Source organism: Manis pentadactyla, chromosome 2 (assembly GCF_030020395.1).
Source record: "Manis pentadactyla isolate mManPen7 chromosome 2, mManPen7.hap1, whole genome shotgun sequence".
Taxonomy (NCBI): Eukaryota; Metazoa; Chordata; class Mammalia; order Pholidota; family Manidae; genus Manis; species Manis pentadactyla.
Window position 1 is genome coordinate 36,523,225 of NC_080020.1, and position 25,004 is coordinate 36,548,228.

Sequence of the window (25,004 nt, forward strand, 5' to 3'; positions counted from 1 at the left end):
AATTGTTTTATCTTCTTGCTGGATTGAGCCCTTTATTATTATGAAATATCCTTATCTCTTGCTACCGTCTTTGTTTTAAAGTCTATTTTGTCTTACATAAGTACTGCTATTCAGGTTTCATTTTTATTTGCATGGAATAACTTTTTCCATCCAATTTCAGTCTGCATTTATTTTTAGGTCTGAAGTGAGTCTCTTGTATGCAGCATATAGATGGATCTTGTTCTTCTAATCCATTCAGTCACCCTATGTCTTTTGGTTGGAGTACTTAGACCATTTACATTTAAAGTAATTATGGAGAGATACATACTTACTGCCATTTTGTTAAGTGTTTATGGTTGTTTTGTTTTTATTCTTCTCTGGTCCTTTCTTATTCTTTTGCTGTCTTATGTATGCTGATTTTTAGGGTTATTTTGGACCCCCTTCTTGTTAATTTTTGTGCATCTGTCATAGTTTTTTGGAGTGTTGTTACTATGGAGTTTATATATGATGTCTTACGTATATTGCAGTCTATGTTAAGTTGATGGTCATTTAAGTTTGAATACATTCTAATAGCCCTACATTTCTTACTCTCCCCTTCTGTGTTTTATGTATATGATGTCTTCTTTTACACCATTTTATTTAGTGATTCCCTTAATTAATTTTTAGAAGTAATCAATTTTACTAATTTTGTCTTTCAATCTTAATACTAGCTTTTAAGTGACTGATCTATTACCTTTGCTGAATGTTTGTTTTTACCAGTGAATTTATTTTTCATAATTTTCTTGGTTCTGTTTGTGGCATTTTCTTTTTCCCTTAAAGAAGTTTCTTTGACATTTCTTAACAGGCTGGTTCAGTGGTGGTGAACTCCTCTAAAGTATCTGAGAAGCTCATTATCTCTCCTTCAATTCTGAATGATAACCTTGCTTGACAGTAATCTTGGTTAGAGGTTTTTTTCCTTTCAGCTATTTAAATAGATCATGCCGCTCTGTGTCTATACTAGGCATTGCTTTTACTCTAGTTGTGCCTAATCTGGACTTACTGCTTATTGCTATTTTGCTCATGTGGACATAGATTCACTTTTCTTCCAAATTTTATGATGACCATAGTTTTAAGATGTTGCTTCTATAGTGAGAATTATCTTAAATGTTTCACATACAAAAGTATTGATGCAGTGATTTTGAGTACATTCCTTGGAGTCAGACAGGCTTGTTTACCAGTACTAGCTTTGCGGCATATGAAGTAACCGCAGTCAAGTTTCCTAACCTCTATAAATCTCAGTTTCTCATCTGTAGAACAGTAATAATTGAATTCCTCAATCACTGTAATGACCAAAGGAGTAATGACATAAAAATTACTGCTGTAATCATAGAATATACAAACATTTACACTGTTCTCTGTTCCTTTTGGGATGGAGGGAACTGCGTATATATTAGCACCTAAACATATGGAAGACAGGGTTTTCTCAGCTTGGATCACGTTATCTTTTTGACTGTCCTCATATATGTTCAATGGTTCAAATAATTTAAATCCAAAAAGATAAGACCTTGGGATAGATATGTTATATCCTGAGATGAGTTTCACTTTCTGATAGAGAAATTGGAGGAATTTATTGCCTGTAGTTTTATTTCTCTTAATTCCTAGAATTCATATTTATTTGGTTCCAGTTGCATCTTCAGGGAAGCTCTGTTTGGTACCAGAGTCCTTTTTAATTCTTTAGGATTTCAATGTTATCCCACAGTCTCCTCATGTGTCCTTTCTATTGTTAATGTCTCTTTTTACAAATCACACTGAACTTTATTACAAAGGTATAAAATAGTCAAAGGGCATCTGAGTTGTAGTGACCAAGCCATTTCCTGCCACGATGGTGGGTTTCATGGGCTCTGAAGAGCCTCAGTGCAGAGGTACATAGCAGCTACACTTGGAGGCCTGACAGGTGTTTGTTGGGATCCTGTACACTATTTCGGAGAGTTAGGATTCCCAGGTTTATAGATAGCACCTGTTAATTACTTCAAAGTTACTGAGGCAAGAGGATGCCTGAACTGATTAAGGAACATCAAGAAGGTCAGTTTGGCAGGAAATAGGTATCGAGCACCACATCAAGGTGGTGGTTTTGACACGTGAGTATGAAAAATGGCAGTAGAGTTGAGAGAGTGTGAGAGAGTGATGCAATGATCAACCAAAGAATTTACACAGAGTAAGGAGAAAGAATATCCAGGGAGTGAGGGAGAGTAAAAGGTTCTAGAAACCATGGACTGCTGATCCCTGTTGGGTCAAAAGATTTTTGAGGCCAAAGCAAGTTAACTAAAAACAGATAAGAGATGTTATTCATAGTAAGAATCATAAAACAGATTATGGAAAAGTCGCAGTTACTAATTTAAAAAAATGGTGTTGGGTATGCCACTCAAGTGAATGAATGAAGTAGTGTTGAGGTCAATGCATTGCATCATCAGACTAGAGAAATTAAGGAATTCACAGAACAGAGTTTTGTAAAGATCATACAGTGATCTTTGGAAACTCTGACACTATACATAAGTTGTGTCAGAGAGTGTGAATAGTGAGCCAGGAGTTAAAATCTTCAAGTAATTAGGGGGTAATGATCTGGCAAATTAAGATTAGACATTATAGGTTCAAGGCAGCTAGTGTTTGGGTGGCTGTTGGGAGTGTGGTTGGAAGGAGTTATCTATGACTCCATCTTTACCCATATACATAAGGAAATGCATTCTAGAGAACCAGATGTTTATTCAAGTATATGATCCAGCCTCCACCCTAGTTGATCCCTGATGATTGGAAAAGCCTAGGGAAGTCATTATCTTATAGTGTGTAGATTCACTCTTGACCTTTGTTGTGAGTGGATGAGATTATAGTAAGTGTGAGACTCTACCTGACACCTTTAAATAGAGTTAAACTGAAAGAAAAAAAGAGGGGATAGATGAAAGAAAAAGAGGGGATGTGAACTAAACAGTCCAAGCAGGTTCATTTCTAAACCTGAGAGGGACCCCTCTGTTCTGACCAGTAGAACAAAGGAAAAAAGGGCTCTCTAACAGGCCTAGAGGCTTTTTATGGCCAGGTTTTTTAGGGGAGGGATCAGGGGAAAGGTGGACTTGTGGCTGCTCATGTGCCCTCTGTAGAATGCTTGTAGTCTTGCTAATATGAAACCTAGGTCTCTCTGAGATGGTGGGTGGGCTTTTTCGAAAGATGGTATTCAGGTCTGGATTCTATCAAACTTTGGGGGAAGGCATATGTTATCCTAGCATGAGGCTTCCCTATTCACCCTATTCATTGGGGTGGCTTGCCTAGGGAATGCTGCATATTGCTCTCAGGCTGAATTCCAAATTCTTAGCATGATATACATGAACCTCAATACCTACTTCTCCAAGCTTTCCTTGTTTACTTTCCCCTTCACTCAATACCAATCTTAGGTTATCACTATAAGAACTGTTTGCAGTTTCCCAAATATTTCAGGCTGTCAGGTGCCTCAGTACTTCTGTTTCCTTAGCATAGAATATTTGCATTCTTTCCTTGACAACTCCTATTTATCATTCATCATTCAGCTGAGATGAAAGAACACTGAGACTGTTTTCATTACTCTTCCTTTATTCAACTTCATGGGGTTTATAATGGTTCTATGAATGGCGTATTTACCTCTCACTGTACATGAAGGGCACTTTGTAAGCTGAAACTTTCTTGTTTACTCTTGTTTTCAGTCTCTACCACTGAGAGTGGCTAGTGATCAATAAACATTGGTTGCTATAAATCTATTTAAATTCCATTAGTGATTAATCTTCCTTAACTTTTTAAAATTCACAATGCCAAATTCCAGAAGTAATTCCCAGGAATCACTACTTCTTCAAACTTACCTTCACTAGAATTCAACAGTGGCACTCTTAAAGATAGTAAAAGAGGGAAATATTCTTAAATATAGACACATAAGCAATGGAGATTAAGAGACCAGGATTGCCTGAAGCTCCTTAATTCATGTTAGGAACTGCTTTTAGCAAGTTATAAAATCTCCACATGCTGACAAAACTGTGTATCTTGAGTATGAATGTCAGTTTTTCTGGCATGAAAATCACCTCTTCACTATTGTGCTTACTTGAGATACTTGGGGTAAATGGATTTCCTCCAAAATTAAAACTATGCTTAAAAAATTTAAGATTATTTTAGCTTCATATGAGGATGTTTTAGTCTACCCTTTCTACCTAATCATCTATATGATCTGCTTCAGGGTTTACAACTAAATGTAAGATTTTTTGTAAGATTATATAATTGCAACTATCCTTAATGTATCTTGTAATCCAACCACCATTGAAAGCTCACATCTCCAGACATGGTCAATACTAAGGATTGGCCTTAAAGGTGGATTAGACCATCAATCTTCTCAATGTGTGGTTTTGTTAGGGGCGTTCTGTATTTTCCTCAGTTCTTGTCCCTGCTGCAAAAAAGAATTGAACGGCAGACACACAGTAGTGAAGAAGAATAAAAGTTTTATTCAAAGTTACTTAAAGAGAGAAAAATTGCAGGCTACCTCAGGGAGGAGAGGTACCCCAAAAGGCTGGAGAGAGAAAGCGTACACTCAGAGAAAGGAGAGTGTGGGCTACTTCAGAGAGAGGGAGATGCTCTGAAAGATTGGAGAGAAAGTCAAAGTTATGCACTTACAAAGTGTGGGTGACCTCAGAGAGAGGTATACACTGAAAGTTTGGAGGTTCTCCCTTTTAAGGATTTTTCAGGAATGTGACAAAGGGATGGGGGTACAGACTTGTTAAGTGGTCCAGAATATTTAAAATTAACTTAACACAAGAAATTTACTGCTCTGATTTTTCTGAGTTATTGTCTGTTTGTTAAAGAGTAAGTTAAGAATCTTACTTCTTAACTCCCTGGGTTTTAAAATGCAGTTTTATCTTTAAGATGGAATCCTTCCTGCCTTTTACCATGTTGTGCATGGCTGGGCCTCCTTGTTAAATTAGTTGCCCAGGTTGCAAATTACTTGATTAGGGCTGAAGGAGGAAAACAGCATATAGGTAAAGTTAAAAAAATAAGCTGGGCCTGCATGATTAGCACAATAAAGACATGGGCTGTGCTGAGATACTTTCCCTTATCTGGGGAACATTCAAACATTTCCAGGCCAAGTTGCTCTTGGCCTTTTGAGCTTTAACCGATTAGCTCACTAACTCTGTGAGTCTTTTCTGGCTCTCTAGTTTTAACTGATTAATTTTTGAGTCCCTTGTAGTGGGCTTTACTGGCCTTAATTCTCTCTCCATCCCACTTATATCTACTTTCCTGCCTAACAGTTTTTGTGGCTCTGGATATAATTCTAGATTCATGTGTGTCATGATACCAGAAATCCCAATACTACAAATCTTGTCTACAGGAGTCCCCTGTAAATTGCAATGCCACTAGGAAAGACAATCACTAGACACCTAGTCTATCATGTTGTCTTTCTACCAGATTAGCTAAATGGGAAAGATTATGACACAGAAGGTAGTTGAGTATAGATATGAAGAAAAATGTGCCACGGGATTGAGTAATTTACCTAAAGCCATATACCTGTAAGAACTACAGTCATGGTGCAGATCGAGATTTGACCTCAAAGCCCACACTATTTTCATTGCATAAACTTGATTAGAGCACAGAGTATTTCTCAAGGCAAGTGGGTCAGGCAGAGGCCCTGTGTGAAGTTAGGCAGGGGGAAGAGGGAAGATCTTTGGTCATACAGGACAGAGAGCATTAGAGAGAAAGACCAGGGAAATGGAAAACATGAGGTATAAGTTCAGCCTTTGTTATGTTTTCCTTAAATCCTTAGGATTAAGCAGAAAAAGAGAAAAATGCTATTTTCTTATAGCTGACAGTCCAACTTTCTGAATGTCCTTCCTTTCTTGGGCTTACAGAACATGACTACATGCCAAGCCAAGTATCTCTTCAGCCTAGTTCTCCTGAGTTCTCTTCCCTGGCTGAGTTACATGAGGAGCTGTATTGATTTCAGCTTAGATATTCTTCTGGGGTTTTCAGCCTATATTCAACAAGTGGTGTTCTTTTACTCTTGGAGACAGAGACACTATCAGTCTCTCCCTGGAGGATAGTTGACTAAGTGTGTGAGACGGTTTGTTGGTATCTCTTCCCTCATCTGGATTTGTTTTACATAACAGCATGCCACAGCTCTTCAAGGAACAATGCTCGAAACTGCCGTGGCTTCTCTTCTCATGACACGTAGGAAGGAAACCTTAGTACTTGCAAAATGCTGTTGCTCCAAGCTCAACTCTTTGTAGACAGATAATCAATTTCCTCCAATCTAGCTTCTCTCTCTCCTCTCTTCTCCTTCTTGTGCCATACTCGACACAGAAATCTATGACGAGGAGCACTGAGAGCTTCCAGTTCTCTGGGAGGAAGGTTGGGAGTGAAGGCCTCAGTTTCCTCATTTGTAAGATGAAAGAATTGAATAAGCTGATACCTAAGGTTGTGTATTTCTATGGTTGTGGTTATTGTATTTTTATTTCATTGTCTTTACCAAAAAATATGTGCAATACTTTTAATGGAAATTCACTGTGAGAAAATTTCAAAGGAGAATCAAGAACTAGAATTCTGTATTTTAGATCCGATACTGGTTGAGTGGCCCTGGGTGTATAATTTTAGCATTCTGAGCTTGTTACAGAGGATCCATATGACCCTTGAGATTCCTTCTGATTCTAAATAGTCTAAACTATATGCTTTTTCTTTTCCTGTTAATACGTCTTTTACTTAATCTGAAGAAATAGTGCTTTAAAGGAAGGACTTTAAAATTAGGGAAAAGGGAGTAGTCTGTTTATATTCTATCAGCTGCTTTTCCTAAGAACACTGGTCAAACCATATAGAGGAACAATGAGGGAATGTGGGGATGTTTATGTCACCACAATTTTCTTTGCCTCTCTACAAAAGGTAAGTTATGGAGGATATCTTTTGAGCCCTATAGTAATCTGTTATTTTCTTTCAGAGATATTGACTTGGCGACCTTGTGTAAACAGCTAAAAATAAGGTAGCTAAAGGAAAAGCCCTAAATACCTAAAAGATGATAAAAGTGTAGCCCTAAACAAATTTTCACTTTTTCTCAGTACTGCCCAATAGTGAAAAGTCCTTGATATATGTCTCCTACTAGAAATGTTCTAGATTCACTGGATAGTGTGTTCAAAGCCAGTTGGGATCTTGGGCAGGGAGCCCCTTCCATCTGCACATCCAGCTCCTGGCAACTGCGACCCCTCATGCAGGTCATTGGTGTATAGCTCACTTTGGTCAAAGTCCTTTTAGGACTGCTTTCTCTGCCATACTTCGAGCGTGCTCTTCACATCTAAGTTTTTAAATTCAAGCCTTGTCCCTGTTATACCACTGGGGAATCAAAGCTGTCCTCTAATTCACTTCAGACATATCTTGTACCAGGTTCTACTTCATTTTTAATTTCAGATTTGAAAATTCGATGTCAGCATTTCCTTGAAGAGTATCCATTGTTCTCTGAAAACAGGACATCCCCTATCATTCATTTGGGCAGTGTTTTCTATAGTGTTTGCAGAGATGGCTGCTCAGACTGCTAAGCTCTGAGCATTGTTCGTGAGTACAGGCTGGTGAACCTTCCACAGCCATTTTGGATTTGGTTGTCAGAATGATCAAATCAACCTTCAGTGTCTGTTAAGGCATGATGTTCCTGTTTTCATTCTATTTTCATTCCTTGTACCTGAATATTCTACTCCCATATAATGAGCTCTAATGACACCAGATGGATTTAGCTTCTCTTGTCCCTCACTGGGAGCTGTCCGTGTTAATGTGGGCTGCTGCATGTAATTTTAAAATTGGGCTCATTACATTGTATCATATTTTTTATGACTCGTGCAGCAGGAGAATCTGTAGTGGAAGTAAAACCTACTTTCTAAAAATGTTTGGCCCTGGGTCTCCATTAAGTGGTATAATCCATGTTCATGCAAAAAAAAAAAAAGGCTGGACTGTTTACTCTGTGTACCTTACATTCAGTCAGCATTGCTTTCAGTTCATTATCCAAATACGTTAAAGTCAATCAGCCTATAGTGAAGTAGTTATGAAAATAAGTGTAACAAAAATATCCACAAAGTACAGTTTATGCTTTATTTAACTAAAATGTCTGGTATATATGGTATAATTTAGTAAATTTAAGAAGTTTATCCAGCCCTTTGCATTTGCTTTACCTGGTCAATGTTTTATCTGGATTTTTTGAGTCTGAGGTTATCCTGTACATAGAGGTTTTTTTAAGCAAAGCTTTTCAGCTTTCAGCTTGTCTGATGTTTTTCTCTTAAGAATAATTGGAGAAATATTTGCTATTGATTTTGGCATATAAAGCAGGTGTGCCATTCCAGTGGGTTTCTGGTCACCTATTTATTATGTGACTACTGTAACAGTATGTCTTTAAAAATTCATACTATTTTGAGATATACATATTAGCATACTTTTAATGATTGAAGAAATCTTAAAAATAGCTTTAAAAAAAAGGATGAACTACAGGTAGGCTTGGTGAATTGACCCTGGGGTAGGTCACAGATTGCCCACTAAAGCTGGCACATGGCAAACAAGAAGAGAAAGGGATCTCCTCTTTTTACAGAATATAAGTCTTAAAGCATCACTATATTTGATGGTAGTGAAGCATCTTCACTACCTTCAAAAAGATTAAAGATACTAATATTTAACTTAAAACAGCTATTTTCAATTCTATCATCTGGTATATAGTTGGCAAACCAGCTTTTAGAGATTTTTCCCATTAGTACTTCCATACCACCACATTCAATACGTTGTTAAGGAATTTGTTGGGGCAAAAGAGCTTTACATTAATATTAATAAATTCTACAAAGTGCACATCCTTTAGAAACTATTTGAAAAGAAGGAGTAAGATTTCTCCCTGCAGGGAAGGTTACAGAGGGGAAGTAAGGGACTTTAATTTGTTCACTATTTAAAGACCAGATTCCAAGTAGGCTACAGTTCCATTAATTCCAACATCAAATCCTCCTTGATGAACCTCTCCTGATGAGCTGTTTGAGAAATTGTTGCCTCAAGGCTAAGAGAACAACAGTGTTTAGCAGATAATAGGTCCCTAAAATTAAAGATTTTTCTCCCCATTCTTTTTCTTTGCAAATCATAAAAGCATTTACTCCACAGAAAGGATTGAAGTTTATTCAGGAATTTGAACATGGGAAAGGAGAGAGAAAATCTAATTAAATCTTAAATGCATAAGTCCATAGCTCAATTTTACACCTCACAGTTTATTTATTTAAATGCCAGTGTTAATGAAAACAAAAAAGGGTTCAGGAGTAAACTGAGAGACCTGGCTGTGGTCAGGGATCTGCCGTGTGAACCGTGACTTTGGGCAAACTCTTGTACTCCTCAGAGCTCTACTTTCTCATCTGTAAAATAAGAAACTGACCTGATCTAATTCCCTTTCACCACTGACACCATGGGATCAAATCCAAATTCTAATTCAGCAATGAAAGCACTGAACACTCCCTATAAAATGAGGACAAAGACATTTTCAGTTTTGGTGAGCAGAGCATTATGCCATTGTTCTTGATGCTGATTACACATGGAATACCATCTGTGAAAATAAAGCTAGTGCCAATTCCAAACAAAAATGGGTTTGAAGAGCCTCTGATAATCTCCTCTAGCAATCCTGCAATAGCAGAAGCCAGATGTGAGGCTGATTCCTACAGACGTTGGTTTATGTGATCCTTCTCTCAGAGTACTTGTGCCCAGAGGCCTGTTTTGCTCAAAAACAAATCCTTCTCTTCCCTGTGGGACAGAGAATGCTGGGCATCAACTCCCTGACCTAGACTGTCCTTTATAAAATGAAAAAGACACAGCACTCCATATGGCAAAAAAGGTTGCTGCTAGAATTCATTCTCAGACATATAAATTGAAAACCAACAGAGCCTGGAGATGTGAATCCCAAATATAATGAGGTAATGGGTGTGGCTGCATGCTTTTCTCAAGTCTTCATATTAGTTTTCTTTATTACACCATCCAGTCACAACAAAGGCTTTTTGAGGGGATAGGAGGTGGTGATTGTGCCTAATAGTGGATTAGAGGGAGGTCACATGCTATCTCACCAGTGCTGGGTGGGCTCCATCTGCAAAGGGTCAAACAGAGAGCTGAAGCCCTGTTGCCTCCCAGAAGGGAGGCTCCTCGTACCGTGGCTGTGCTGTGGCCTCTCACGTGTTTATGTCTGCAATGGAGTCTCGTCAGAGGAAAGAAGAGGATAGATTGTTTGGCTCTTGTCTCTGACCACAAGTGGCTGTTACAGTGCAAGAGAACAGGTTCAGTCAGTTCAGCTACATATATAAAACCAGAGAAGAAAGGAATGGGACAAATATTTTGACTTCCTGATGGGTGGATAAAAATGAATATTTATGGTAGAGACAAATCAAAATTAACAGCTCTGATATACAACTAGATTCTTAAGGTCATAAGACCTTCTGAGTTAGGTGAACATATTAGGAAAAGGAAAAAAAAAACAGTAGTAATGTTCAGTAACATTTATAAGTACTTATCATGTCTCAGTTCCTGTTCTAGACATTCTAGCCAGAGATCGTTCTACTTAATCCTCATCACAATTCTAATCGGTAAGGATGAGTATTATTCCCATTGTTTCCATGAGACCAGAGAGGTTAAGTAACCTGTTCAAGGTTATAGAGTGAAAGAATGTCAAACTAAGAGATAGCTAGTTTAAAAAATTTTTGGCAAATGTCTCATTCCTTCATTTTTTAATACATTTTAGAACTCCCATTGGTGAAATCTGGAAATATGTTTCAAATATGCAGATTTAAGTAACATCACTAATAATACATTTCATATTAAAATCATTTTTAACATTTTACATAGGGTTTCTACAAGATCCGTTTTCTAACTGAATTAGTTATATTTTCTAAAAAAGAAGAAAGAGCCAGAAAGGAGAGAAGGGCTTTACACAACATCACACAACAAGCTCATAGCCAGGCAGGAATTAGAACACAGATTTGCTAACTTTGAGTCTAGTATTTAGCCCACCTAAAGACAGTTTCCCTATTCAAAGAAGTTGAGCTTTTCAGAACCTAAACTATCTGTAGTTTGATGTAGCTTCCAGAACCCAAACTATATGTACTTTGATGTAACTTACAGTTTTTAAATATTAGGAATGATTTTTGACAGACATCTTAAAAATTACCTGGAATATCACAAAACACAAAACTACCTGGGTGAGAGTATTCCAGCAAAGAAAAAAAACAAACCTTTAAAATTCAGTTCCTGGGCACTGAGCAAAGAGCAAGGGAGGTCAAGTTTTCAAGCCTATAATTTTGCAGAGTATACTCAGGAGTGATTTGACATCTTGGGGAACATTTTGTGATTTGACCTTTAGCAATCATTGCCTGTAGTTCCTTGAATTTGGATGTTCTTTTTCCAGCTGTTTTCAAAGCCATTTTAGAAATCTTGGTATTCTGATAACATCAGGTTTCTCAACGTCTGTGGAGTCTTTTCTTTAAGAAAATGTCAGTGCCTAGGTTAGATTAATCAGCTCTGGCGTCAAATGCAAAGTAACACCAGGCCCATCAAAAGGGTGAAAATAACAAGAAAATTAAGTGTCTCTACTAACATGGTTATTTCTCCAGAAGAATTTTCTGGGTTTTGAGTTACAGTCCTTAATAACATGTCCCTCTTCACCTACTGATTTGAGAACCATTGTGAGGTACATTCATAAATTGAACAGAGGTCAAATGCCATGCTTACTGCTGGTAGCATTGATTTGGAAGATACATTTGTAGTCACAGTTGAGATTCTTACTGTTTTTCATCTAAGCCTAATCTTTGAAATTAACTAATTCCATGGAGAGGTGGGTATGCAAACCCAGCATACTTGCTCAGGATAACTAGCTAGTACTGACCTAGTACTAAAGGAGGAGTTTGAGTGAAACAAACTTACAGATTAATCTCTAAAAATTAGTCTATGGCTCGATTCAGAAGAGTTTGCCAAATGGAGAAGAGATGCTGAAAATTATTAGATCCATCTAGTAAGTGGTTGAGTGCCCCAATATCACCAATCAGATAACACAGAATGAATAAAGTGGGATGAGGTTAGGAAAAAATGAGGGAAGATAGAGGGAATGTGGCTATCCACATTCTATGGCTACAGACTCCTTTTTCTGGGAGCAGAACCATATATGCCTTTTACATTGAGAAATCTTGCTTCTTTCTGCACGTCTTAGACGGATTTCTACTCTCTTCCGTGAAGTACAGCCTCATAATTTCTATGTTGGCAATGACAAAACATAAAATATTGACCCATTTTCTGTAGCCCTGGGATTACAACTGTGACAAATGAATTATAAAATGCAATTATAGGAAGCCTAAGTCCTTCTTCAGCTAGCACTTAACTATGATTGGCAGGAAGCAAACGGCAGCTATCAGGATTTTTCATATTTCCACTGATACCTGTATTAAGTAGTCTAATTTTCTTATCAAAGTTGACAGAAATAGATATAACTATACTATGGTGCGTGCTTATTGGCATCTTTCCTTTGAGCTGTTAAAAATATTTCCATTAAGTGATTTAGGGCCATAAGAGCAAATAGTAGATGAATTCACATTGTAAAATTTCTACTGAAATGGGGCTTCTCAAGGAGGTAAATGATGAGATCTAATGGTGTCGTAATAATACTGTATATAAGTAGTCACCACAACATAAAAGGATATTTTGTTGCCTTTGATTACCAAGCTATGTTGATATTTAATCCATACTTCAGGGTCCAAGTTGAACAGAAGAGAACTTTTGTGACACAAATCTTTGAGCTGTATTAAAATGAGTATTAATGTTTCTTGTGGATAGGTCAGTCTTCATATAAACAAGAACAAGACTGTCTGCCTTACTGTTATTCTTCACGGGAACACGTAGCCTTTTAACAAAGGCTAGAAAAAATATCACCCAACAGAAAACTTTCCTACCAATGTCATAAAATCTGTTTTGCTAACAACTATCTTTAGCAAGCTGCATATACCACCTCATCTATACATTGTCTCTGAAAGATTACAAAACACTTTTCCTACCATTAGCAAATGTGGTTTTCACAACAGCCTTAGCAATAGGTTTAATTATCCTTATGTTACTGAGAGAATTTAAACAACTTACCCAAGTCTCTGTACCTTGTTAATGTCATCACTAATACGTAAATCCTGAGCCTGGATCCTGTATATATTCTGCTACCCAAAGGACTCTGCACTTATGTAAAATATGTTTTAGTATCTAGTCAGGTGTTTGTAGGAGTTATATTTAATTACACTGAGAAACTGGATTTCCTTTCGGTGGATCAAAGTAGCAAATGCATTCCTTTGTATCTTCAGCTTTAGATTTCTGAGCTGGAATTGTTTTATTTGTATAAATCCCAAGGTGAATTTATCTGCTGCATTGTCGGAATTTGATGATGGGCTCAAAATAATGAATTATATTACAAAAGGCCACACTGAGTCTAAGAATCTCTGGTGGTTTTTGCAGAGAGTAAGGGTGAGAAGCCATTACACTAATAGAGAAAATTTCTAGTAAAGGAATGCACAGAGAGATATTAGCAAATACCTAGGTTCACTGTGCGAACCTAGAGAAAACGATTAACCTCTGGAGGTTTTGCAAAGATTGGGCTTTGTTCCTTCTAAAGCTGTTCTCCAGGAAGAAAACTCTAGAATGGTTGTTGAGTCAGGCCAATGAGTTTTCATCCTCCTAAAAGCGATATGTCTTTCATATAAGGTTCAAGAACGAATGAAAGGAAGTTTTCTCTCCACAGTTGGGGCCTCCGGTTATCCAAACCAGCTCTCTGTACTAAGCACATTCAATGATTGCTCAACTTTCTGCCTTTTTTGTTGTTGTTTTATCTCCATGCCTGTCCTAACCACTGGCTCAAAGTGAACAGGCTGTTTACTACCAAAGGAGCACTGTTTTGGGAGGTGGCAGTCTTGGGTTTGTCACTAGGTAGCTGTGTGTTCTCAGATGAAACACCCATCTTTTGTGATGATTTCAATGACTTAATCCTTAAAAGAATATCCTTGGTTGATATGGATAAATTCTAAGACCCTTTCTAACTTTAATCATGTCTTGAATGTTCAGTAACATTTCTTCTATGCTTATATGTGCCAGAATGGTGTTAAAGTTATTCTATAGATTATACTACTTCATAATAACTGACATTAAAGGGCTTTTACTATGTGTCAGGAATTATACCAAGCACATGATACATATTTTTTAACTTTTTATGTTCACAATAACACTATGATGTGAGTTCTCTTATTGTTCCTAAATTAAAGGTAAGGAAGTTAAGACTCAGAGAATTTAAAGCACTTGCCCAAAATCACACAACCAGTTGATAAGAAGACTTGGACTTCTGAACCTAGCCAGCCTGACACCACAGTCCTTGCAGTGGATATTTTCATGTCCCCACTCTCCTATCATCTTCTCTGAGTTGGTGCACCCATTTCCCAGGCTGCTAACAGCTGGCCGCTGTCCTGTAACTCTGGGGGAAAATGTGTCCCCAGCTCAGGGCAAATAAACCTTTGAAACCAAAATCAGTCAAATGGAAAAATAAAGTGGGATAAACCTGTTTATTGCTTACAAGAAGACATCTACTCCTTTTCACCCATGTCTCTCCAGTCCTGGCTGGGCAGAAACCCAAGAAAACCTCTCCATTCCTGGAGCATGCTTGCATCTTCCTCACCCCTTGTAATCACCTACTGATACGGAGATGGACTACTTCTCTCCATCCCTTGTAAATACCTATGGATTGCGGCCAGGTGAGAGATTCTGGAAATATTTCAATTTTACCCAGATGTCCTCTTCTCCTCTTTCTTCAACTGCCTTTGACAAAAATAGCCAGCTCCTAAGAGATTAAGACCACCCCCTCTCAGCCTACAGAATACAAAAGACAGGTGCTCTTGCCTCAAGGTAGGACTTGCTTGTGGTACAGTTTCTTCCAGACCTCCCAGAAGTACTCCTGCTTAGGCTGAAGCAAATCCATACTTCTTTTGGCTAAGCCATTTCCTGCTATTTTTCCACTGCCATTTCCTGCTTTCTTCCATTGCCCCATTTTTTTCTAACACTTAAATCCCAACAAGTCACCCTTGCAAGATATCTGGACCCCTCCTCTGCTTCTAGGGAATCTAACCCAAAGCAGCTCCTGTCTACCACCATTCCATGCTTCCTTTCCTCAGTGGCAAAGTCAGAGGAGTCTTTAAAAGATAGGTTTATCCTGGAAAAAAACCATATATTGTGCTTTCTGTTTTTCATTGTACATAGTTTCTCTAATTGGTACTTTGGTTTTTTTTTTCTTCAACAACTGAGCTTAAAGAAACAACAGATGAAATAAAAAGTGGCAAAATTCTGAAATGAAAACTCACCTATAAGATACTTAATGTGGAAAACTGATTTTTCTGTTTCAGCAGCCAAATCCCTTTGTTCTCTTTTGACTAACTGGATCTGGCCGAGAAGCTCAAATCTCACCAATCAATTCTTTAATAAGCCTAATGCGGCCACTCTGATGTAGCTGATTTTCCTTCCTCTCTTTTCTGTTTCTTGGCAAGGAGTTAAGATTGCTGACACTCACTGTGACCTTCTATCAGTTTCTCTGGGAATTAAGTTCAAAAAGGTATCCAGTAAAAATGTTTCCCAAGGCAATAATTTATAAAGTAAAAGTTAAATATTTTAAAGGCCCTTGTTGATCTCTGCTTTGGTCTTAAATGCTTTTGGTGTACAGTTCACGTGAGATTTCTTCATGACCTTCTGAGATGAAGCATTTCTTCACTTAACAATTGTTGAACCCTGTGTACCAGGCACTGCACTAGATGCTGAGAATAAAAGAGTGAGGAAAGTAGATACAGCTACTTCCTTCACAAAACCCATGGGCTAATTATAATCTAGCGTATAAACCCATATTCAAATCAATCGTATACTTTCAATTAGGATCAGCTCAATGAGAGTTGTTTGGTGCTTTGAGATCTTACTGAGAACCTGGGATCTCCTAAGGGCTTCTCTGATGACAGAATACATTGATTGACATCTGGGGAAAGAATGGAGTTGTAAAGTAGGGGTAATAGCATTTGATCAACAGGAATTAGCATGTGAAAAGACCCATAGGCAAAGGTAGCAGGGGGCATTTAAGGAACTGTAAGAATTCCAGCTGAAGTGTAAAGAAATACTATTTAAGATCAGACTGTAGTCAGCGAAAAGACCATACAAAGACTTACAGGAAAACTTAAATAATCTGAGTGTGTCCTGATATCAGTGGCAATTATGAAAGAGTTGGGAGGTCGTGTATGTGTGTGTGACATGATCAGAAGAGTAGAGAATTTTCCAGAAATTAGAGGTAATATATGGCAAATGAGGAGAAAAGAATGAACAGTACCTCTTGTGAGAACAGAGAGTAAGTCAGTTTGGGTCTGCATAATATGGAGAAATTATAAATGGTGTGAGACACAGCTAGGATGGTTCAGTGTGGATCAGGGCAAAATGGAATAGAATCATGTGGTAAGCAGTATGAATTTTATACTGAGAAACTTGAAGGGACTGGCATGAGCAGAAATTAATTCTAGAGAGACTAGTTTAGACCACACTACCTAACTGAGCTTTCTATGATGAAGTAGCTTCTCTATAATCGATACCATCACAGTACACATGGCCAGCAAGTACCATAGTCAGCACTTGACATGAGGCTTGATCAACTGAGGAAATACATTTTTGGATTTTATTTAATTTAAAAATTTACTTACCATGGTACCATTTAGCACAGATCTAGTGACAGTGTGGCATGTGTGTGTGTGTGTGTGTGTATGTGTGTGTGTGTGTGTATGTGTGGTACTGTGGAGTGTGGGCAGCAGTTGTAAGGCTGGAATGAGGAAAATGTGATGAGATGACCTAGGAACCTGGGAAAGATTTGATACCAGGAAGAATAAAGACAGAAAAATCATAGAAGTGGTGCAGGTTGAGATTTTTCTCAGTTCTTGTCCCCGTGGAAACAAAGAATTGAAAGGCAGAAACCAACAGTGAAGCAAATTGAAAGTTTTATTTGAATACACTCCAAGGGAGGAGTGGGCCAGAGTCAAGGCAGACAAAGGACTGGATCCATTAGGTGGGAAGCCTATGTATTGCATTCTGGCAAGGAGGAGCCTCTGTGATTGACAAGGTGGGTTATATGATTGATGAGTCCATTTGAAGTAGGACCGGAAAATGGGACAAGCATCATGATTAACTCTTCTGCCTATGATGAAAAATGTCAAGATATAAACAGCATAGTAAGAACAAGAGGGACTCCATCTTAAGGCCAAGATTCCCTTTTAAAAACCAGGGAGTTAGGAGGTAAGATTTGTAACATATTCTTTGGTAATCAGTCAGTAACCTATTAAGGCAGGGCAAGCAGTCCTAACTGATATGTTCCCAGTGCTTGATGGTAACAACTATCATGAAAAACTAAAGGATCAATAAATTCCTTTGAATTCAGTTTATCTTACAGAATTATCTAGAGGACTAACTGTGGATGGTGCCATAATGTCTCTGTAGCTCTCAGGGGGAAGGGTGTTCCTGGCCCAGGGCAAGTACCCTATGAAACCAGTGAAACCAAAATAAGTCAAGTGAAAGAGTAGGTTGGGTGAAAGACTTTTATTTCTTATAGTAACTAGCCAGGCTCAGCACTCTCTGTCTCCTCTGACTGCAACTCACACTCTGCAGCCATGGCGTACTCTCTAATTCCCACCTGCCTCTTCAGGAGGAACCCCATGGGTTGGTCCTTGGTGATGGCAGACACCAGACCAATTACATATCAGGAATACAGGGGAGAAGAGAATGGTCAGTTTCTCTCCACATCTTGCCCCAGATCGATGGGGGGCTCTGCAGTGGTAAACACCTATTGATATATAAACAAATTAAGGCTAAGCAGGAGATTCTGAAAATTCTGCCATTTACCCCACAGTCTCTCACTGGAGAGAGACATCATGAGACCACATGTCAAGCCTATACACCACACCTCCACCCTTAGCCCCATTCTTGAAGGCCTGAAAAGACAGAATCCTACACCCTAAAGTATGCCTCCTCTCTGAGGGTGCCCTCACTTCTCTCTCTTCGAGTGTGTGCTTTTGGCTTAAACAAAAGTTTCTCACTGTTCAACTTACTGCATTTTGTCTCTGCACTCTTCCAGTGGTAAGCATCTTTGTTACTCCATTATTTTATTCTATTTTCTGGACTTAAGTGCAGGCCTTCACTCTGTCTCTATTCTACTCCAGGGAGGGGCTACTGAGATCTCTGATTTGGGTTTGCAAGTTTCCGCCACCTGAGTGACCTGGACAGGAGTACAGCTGTAAGATCATGCTCTTTAGTAGCTTCCCCAAAATCTTTTATTTGCTTTGGGAAGTTCTCAGAACATAATCTCACTCCATCCAGTGCTCTGTGGCTCCCCCAAATCCTGGGGTGGTAGGTGCTTAGTTCCCACACCATGCAGATTCAAGCAGACACTGGATGCCTGGCTTTAGGATGGTGACCCTGGCTTTAGAAGTTGGCAAGAGATCCGCCCAATGCCAAGCAGGAGTTCAGTGAGCTTCCCTTTCCTCCCTCTGTTCTGCCTTGTTCTCTGCTGCCTGAAAGGCAGCTGCCATTCCCTGCTGCTTTTGCTTTAATGAATTCCTTCCTTACCTACACTTGTCCCAACCTACTCGAGAATTCTTTTTCATTCAGAGTCAAGAACCCTCTCCCGTCCAAGTTGAGGTTTCACCTAGTGCAGAGGGAGAGCCCTCCCCAACACAGCTGTCTGACCACACATCCGTGTAGCCATCCCTCACAGTGCACACAGCTTTTGCCATGATGAGGTGTGTTTTGGGCGTTCTTAGTTTTGTTCAGTTGCGCCCACACTGGGATCAGGTTGGGACCGTTTGGCCTGGTCCCAGTAGACAAAGAAGCTACCTCCCTGCAGAGCTTTTGTTGTCTTCACATGGGAACCCTACCTGGGCAGAGTTTGGGCAGTTTTTTTTTTTTTCCTTGAACCTTATCTTACTCTCCCCCAGCTGCTCATGTCTATCTTTCTACCTAACATTAGCATGAAATGAAAATATTTAATTTTCTTTGTCTAGGGCTTAGGGATCATGAAGGGAATAGTGAAAAAGATCTACATTAAATTTATATTATAGACAGCCTTGCATGTCAGACTAAAGAGTTTGGACTTTCTGTGAAGAGGAGCATAGATCTCTTAAAGGTTTGTGAAGAGTGGCATTATTTAAGCAGAATTTCCAGAAATATGCTTGCCAGAAACTTCATCTAATCATGGTATGTATGATAAATTATGTATGTGTTTTATAAGAACCCTTAGTGATAATATATTCATCTGTCTTTCTTAGCCTGAGGACTCCGTAATGGTAAGGATTAGAGTTCAGCTGTCTTTTCTCCTCTTGACCTCATAGGACCTAGCTGCTGGGAGAATGGTGAATTTAATTAAAGAAAGCTGATGAGCACCTAGTCTCCCGCTGGGAATGGTGGGCAGGTGATAGATGCAGAAACACTTGGGATTGGGGAAGCATGCATAGAAGTTAGCAACTGATTAAATCTGGAAGTCTTTTCTTCCCCCTAGTGCTAAACTCAGGGATTAGGATTGTGCCCAAAGATTGGGTATTCTACTCATTCTTTTGGGCGAAGAGCAAACCTTGAGAAAAGCTTAGTGACAATTGAAAAGCAATATTTACAAAGCATTGTTTTCTGAAGTGTTTAGTCCATGTATTTAGGATTCCAGAGTACCTTCCAAAAAGTACATCAGTATATGCCCCCACCAAGAATGTGTAATTCTTGTCTTTGTCCATATCTTCTCAGTACTAGATATTACCACTTTCTTCTTCCTCAATCTGATAGGCTTAAAATGAAATACCATGATTATACTTTGCATTTCACTGATCACCACTGAAGTTGACTGACATCTTTTCATATATTTAGTATCCATTAAAAATCCATTCATTTTGTTGAGCCTAGTTAAAAATGTGTTTCTTTTTTCAGTGATCAATGAGAATATTTTATGTATCAGTGATAATTAACCTTTGATTTCTTATTTATTTTGGAAATATTGTATTCAAGTGTGGTAGTTTGTCTTTTGAAAATGTCTAAAGCATTCTTGATAGTATGGAAGTTCTAAGTTTTAGTTGGTAAATGTGTAATATTTTTTTATGCCTCTTATGTTATATGTTGTGCTTTACAAAGCCTTTCCACAGTAAAATTATAAAAATATTTTCATATATTATTTTTCCTTTTGTAGTACTAATATTCATGCTTAAATTTGGATCTTAAGCCTACCTTAAATTTATTTTTGTGTGTTAGGTAAGGTACAGATCTAATTTCAGAAAACAATTTCCCCAAAGGAAGACATAGCCGATCAATTCTCCTGACTTGCCTGTTGTCCAAATCAAAAGTGCATATAATGCATTGTCACAACACATCTATCTGAACTGTAGTCAGAGAGAAAATAATCTTATTCTTATTTAATCTATTTAATGTAGAATCAGTTGTGAAATTCCATAGGTCTTAATCTCATGACCTAATAGAGTGTTCTATGCATAGCAGTGATTAAAAATATTGTTGACTTAAAGAAGAGGTGAGAGAAAAGAATGTTAGGAAGAGTGTAACACTAATTATGCCTTCAAAGTTAAGCTGGTAGAATAAGATACACTCTATTGAGCTATAGTTGAGTAAGAATCATGAGAGAGGAACAAAGTGAAGTCTTAGTTTTTTTACCATCCTAACAAACCATTTATGATATTTAAAGTTTTTAGAAGATAGTTCCATGTATGAAGTAAGACTCTAAACACCCTGGTAAATACTGAATTTTAAAATTTTAATATGATTAACACCACAGCTAACAAAATAATAATTGGAGTTCATTGATGTTGATGGTCTCTTCCTAAAACCAGACATAGGAAGCTTACAAAAATGAAGAAAGAATGAACATTATAAATGTTAGTCAAATTTACATCTTTTCTCTTCAATCATAGTCTGTGTCTATTACATTCTAAATTAAGGCAAAAGCAGGGACCAAATAATTAATAAAATGCCACAGCTTTAAATTGCTTGTGTTAGTATAAATCCACAGAAAGAATAAATTTGAAGTGGCTGAAATAACCACCTATGACTTGGTTGGCATTTAAACCTTCTGGGCCACGGGAATCACTGATGTGGCACTTTCAGGGTATTTGATTTTATAGGCTTCTTGGCCCAAGAGTTTTAAAGAATACAAAAAGGGGTGTGGCCTTAGAGATAAAGACATCAGGCAGTTACTGTGAAGCTACTTTGATTTTAAATGGCCTGTTCCCAAGTTCGAATCTACAATCCAGTGGTAGAAAAGCCTTGGATTTGCTGGCAAAAAGGTCAGATGCTCAGTAGCTATTACCTTAAAATAGGAATTAATAGACAAATAGGCTATGGAAGTTTAGATCCTGACCTAAAGGGAAGTGGAGAATTTGATTGAGATAATCATCTTGTTAACTTGAAGCAAAATTAAAGTTCACCTTTAAAGAGTCAGATCATTAATGCCAGAATATAGATTCTCATTCACTTACATAAGGATTAAAAAAAAGTTACTAAAATCTTACACACTCGATTTAAAATGTTATAATTTATGAAGTTTCATTTAAACACAAATTTAAAATATGCAGAAAACTCTCAAGGAAGGTAGGGAACAAAAGTCCCCCTGAATATTATTATTTAAAAAGAAAGCCTCTCTTTGTTCCTCCTATCTAGAAGAGAACTTGCATCTGTCTCTGGTATGCTGATCAAAGAAAAAGGAAAGAAAAAGATATTAATATGCATCATCTCAAATTAAATGTCTCTACTCCTCAGTTATAGCCTGTCTTTAGTATATCCTAAATTAGAACAAGATCAGAGACCAAACTAATGTATGAAATGCTAAGACTTTAAATAGCTTCAGTCCAGGTAAATCAACACAAAGAAGCACAATCTTGGGGAACTAACCACAATCTAGTTATCATCAATAAGAAATTTCTACCTCTAAGTTTTCAGGGATAATTGCTACTTATTGATGTCCAAGAGGGAACTGGTGTTCCAATGGAAGCTTCCTTTCCCCTGTTAGCATCTGGGTCACTATCACTGCCTTAACTAGGCTTGACTCAGAAAGTTATAGTACATCGATTCACCAAAAGGCAGTGGTAAGGTGCGTTCATAACCCCACTTAGGAAACACTTCAGGGTTAGGAGAGAGTCAGTCTTACTCAGTGGAAGCATAGACAGTGAAGGGTTTTCTGTCTCAGCAGCTTGGAAGGATGTAGAATAAAGCCTGAGAATGGGAAGGAAAAACTGGTCTGGATATTGATAACTTACCCTGCTAAATCAGTCTCCTCTGCCTGAGGCTTTGAAAGGATCTTATTTTCAAATCTGATCTAAATCATCCAAGTAAGTTGAGAAACCCAGGCACAAAACCAAATAACTAAACTAAAACACATGATTTGGACTTCATTCTCCAGGTACTTTAGGACAAATTATAATTTAATTAAGAAAAAAGAGGCAAAATTTGAAAATTTTGTGTGTTTACCTCACTACACTACAGCAGACATAGTCTTTAAAATGGAGAGTTCCTTAGAGTATAAAGAAAGCATAAATATATATAACTGGAGTACTTCGCCATAGTATATTATCTAGTTTCAAAACTTAAAATTCCCTAAAATTTCACTTGGAATTATACAAAAGGAAGAACATGCTATTTTAAAAATAAAACATGTATCACGATTTTAAAAAAACAGAATTCAAGTTGTGGCACATTAAATTGTTCTCCTGTATAGATATATGGTTACTCCTTGATTCCTTTACTGTATTTTCTGGGTTATTTACATAAACTCTTTTTTTAACCCAAATGTTCCAGAACACAGCTTCTTGATTTTTTTTTTCTGTTTAAATTTATAAATATATTGATTGTTTTGATCATTCATTCAACAGATATTCATGAACACCTAGTTGGAGTCAAGCGGGATCCTGAGTAATGGAAGTGTAATGGTGGGTTAAAATAGGCACTTTTGTGGACACATGCAAATTAAGTCTAAGAAAAGAGACAGATACTACAAAACAACCACTTGGATGAGAAATTATAAATTGAAGTAACCTCTAGGAAGGAAAACCATATTCAATGGAAACATTAAGTAGGCAGAGAAGGCACCATCAAAAATCACCTGAAAAAAGAAAACATGATAGGTAATGCTCAAAAATGTTTCCTTTCATCTATTAGTTACATTACCTTTAAAAGCATCAGAATTCAGTTCTGTCTGGGTTTTGTTTTCTGTTTTTGTTTTTAATACAAGTGTATAGTCATAGAAGACAATTTTAACATACCTTTTTATAGAACTCTCAGTTTAAATGTGTGAACATTAAAGTTGAATATATGCTTACTTTCAAATGCTTTCCAGTTTTTTTATTGAAGTGTAACTGACATGCAATATCCTATTAGTTTCAGGTGTACAGCATAGTGATTTGATACTTTCATATATCATGAAATCATGATGTCTAGTTACCATCTGTCACTGTACAAAGTTATTTCAATATTATTGACTATATTCTTTATGCTATACATCCCATGACTTATTTATTTTATAGCTGGAAGTTTGTACCTCTTAATCCTAATCGCTCACCTATTTCGCCTGCCCTCCAAGCCCTCCCCATCTGGTAACCACCAGTTTCCTGTATCTATGTCTATTTGTTTTGTTTGTTGATTTGTTTTGTTTTTTAGGTTCCACATATAAGTGAAATCATGTGGCATTTGCCTTTCTCTCTCTGACTCATTTCACTTAGCATAATACCCTCTAGGTCCATCCATGTTATCACAAATGGCAAGATTTCATTCTTTTTGATGGTCCATTGTATATATGTACAACTTCTATTTATCATCCATCCATAGACACTTAGGTTCCATATCTTGACTATTGTAAATAATGCTGCAGTGAACATAGGGGTGCATAGATCTTTGTAACTTAGTGTTTTCATTTTTCTCCAATATACCCAGAAGTGGAATTGTGGGATTATAGGGTAGTTTTAGTTTTGATTTCCTGAGGACCCTCCATACTGTTTTCCATAGTGTGTACCAATTTACATTCTCATCAGCAGTGTATGAGAGATCCCTTTCTCCACATTCTCACCAACACTTTTTTTTTTGTCTTTTTGATAATAGCCAATCTGACAGGTGTGTGATGATACCTCATTGTGGTTTTGATTCGCATTTCCCTGATGAGTGATATTTCCCATCTTTTAATGTGCCTGTTGGCCATCTGTGTATCTTCTTTGGAAAAATGTCTATTCAAGTCCTCGGTCCATTTTTTAATCCAGTTATTTTTTTATATTAAGTTTTGTAATTCTTTATTTTGTATATTAACTCCCTATCAGATTTATAAATATCTTCTGCAATTAAGTAGGTTGCCTTTTCACTTTGTTGGTTTCCTTCACTGTGCAGAAACTCTTTGTGATCCCATATGTTTATTTTTGCTTTCATTGTCCTGGCTTGAGGATACTAGTCCAAGAAATGATATTGGAAAGACTGATGTCATAGAGCTAACTGCCTGTGTTTTCTTCTAGGAGTTCTATGGTTTCAAGTTTTTAATCCGTTTTAAAATTATTTTTCTGTTTGGTGTAAGATGGGGATCCAGTTTCACTCTCTTGCATGTAGCTGTCTAGTTTTCCCCACATCATTTATTGAAGAGACTGTCTTTCCCTCATTACATATTCTTGGCCCCATGGTCATAGATTAATTGACCAGATAAGTGTGGGTTTGTTTCAAGGCTCTCTATTCTAAATGCTTTCCAGTTTTCTTAAGAGGCTGAATGGTGCTATCTTTGCTTTGTTCTAGGAGATTATGTGGTCATGTCTGTCTACTTTGACCTGAGCAGGAGAATGGGATACTTCACCATCCAGACCTATATCCCCTGCACTCTCATCGTCGTCCTGTCTTGGGTCTCCTTCTGGATCAATAAGGATGCTGTTCCAGCCAGAACTTCTTTAGGTGAGTCACATTTCTTTTTGTTGCAGGGT

The 25,004-nt window shown here is 37.6% G+C and overlaps 1 protein-coding gene across 2 annotated transcripts in view; it reads left to right on the forward strand.

Moving 5' to 3' along the window:
- The window catches only part of GABRG2 (gamma-aminobutyric acid type A receptor subunit gamma2), a 98,215-nt gene that overhangs the window by 61,454 nt on the left and 11,757 nt on the right, over nt 1–25,004 (forward strand). For both annotated transcript variants that reach the window (XM_036920399.2, XM_036920489.2), the window contains exon 7: nt 24,823–24,975. In XM_036920399.2, coding sequence (XP_036776294.1) covers nt 24,823–24,975 — 153 coding nt within the window. The remainder of the gene's footprint in view (nt 1–24,822; nt 24,976–25,004) is intronic.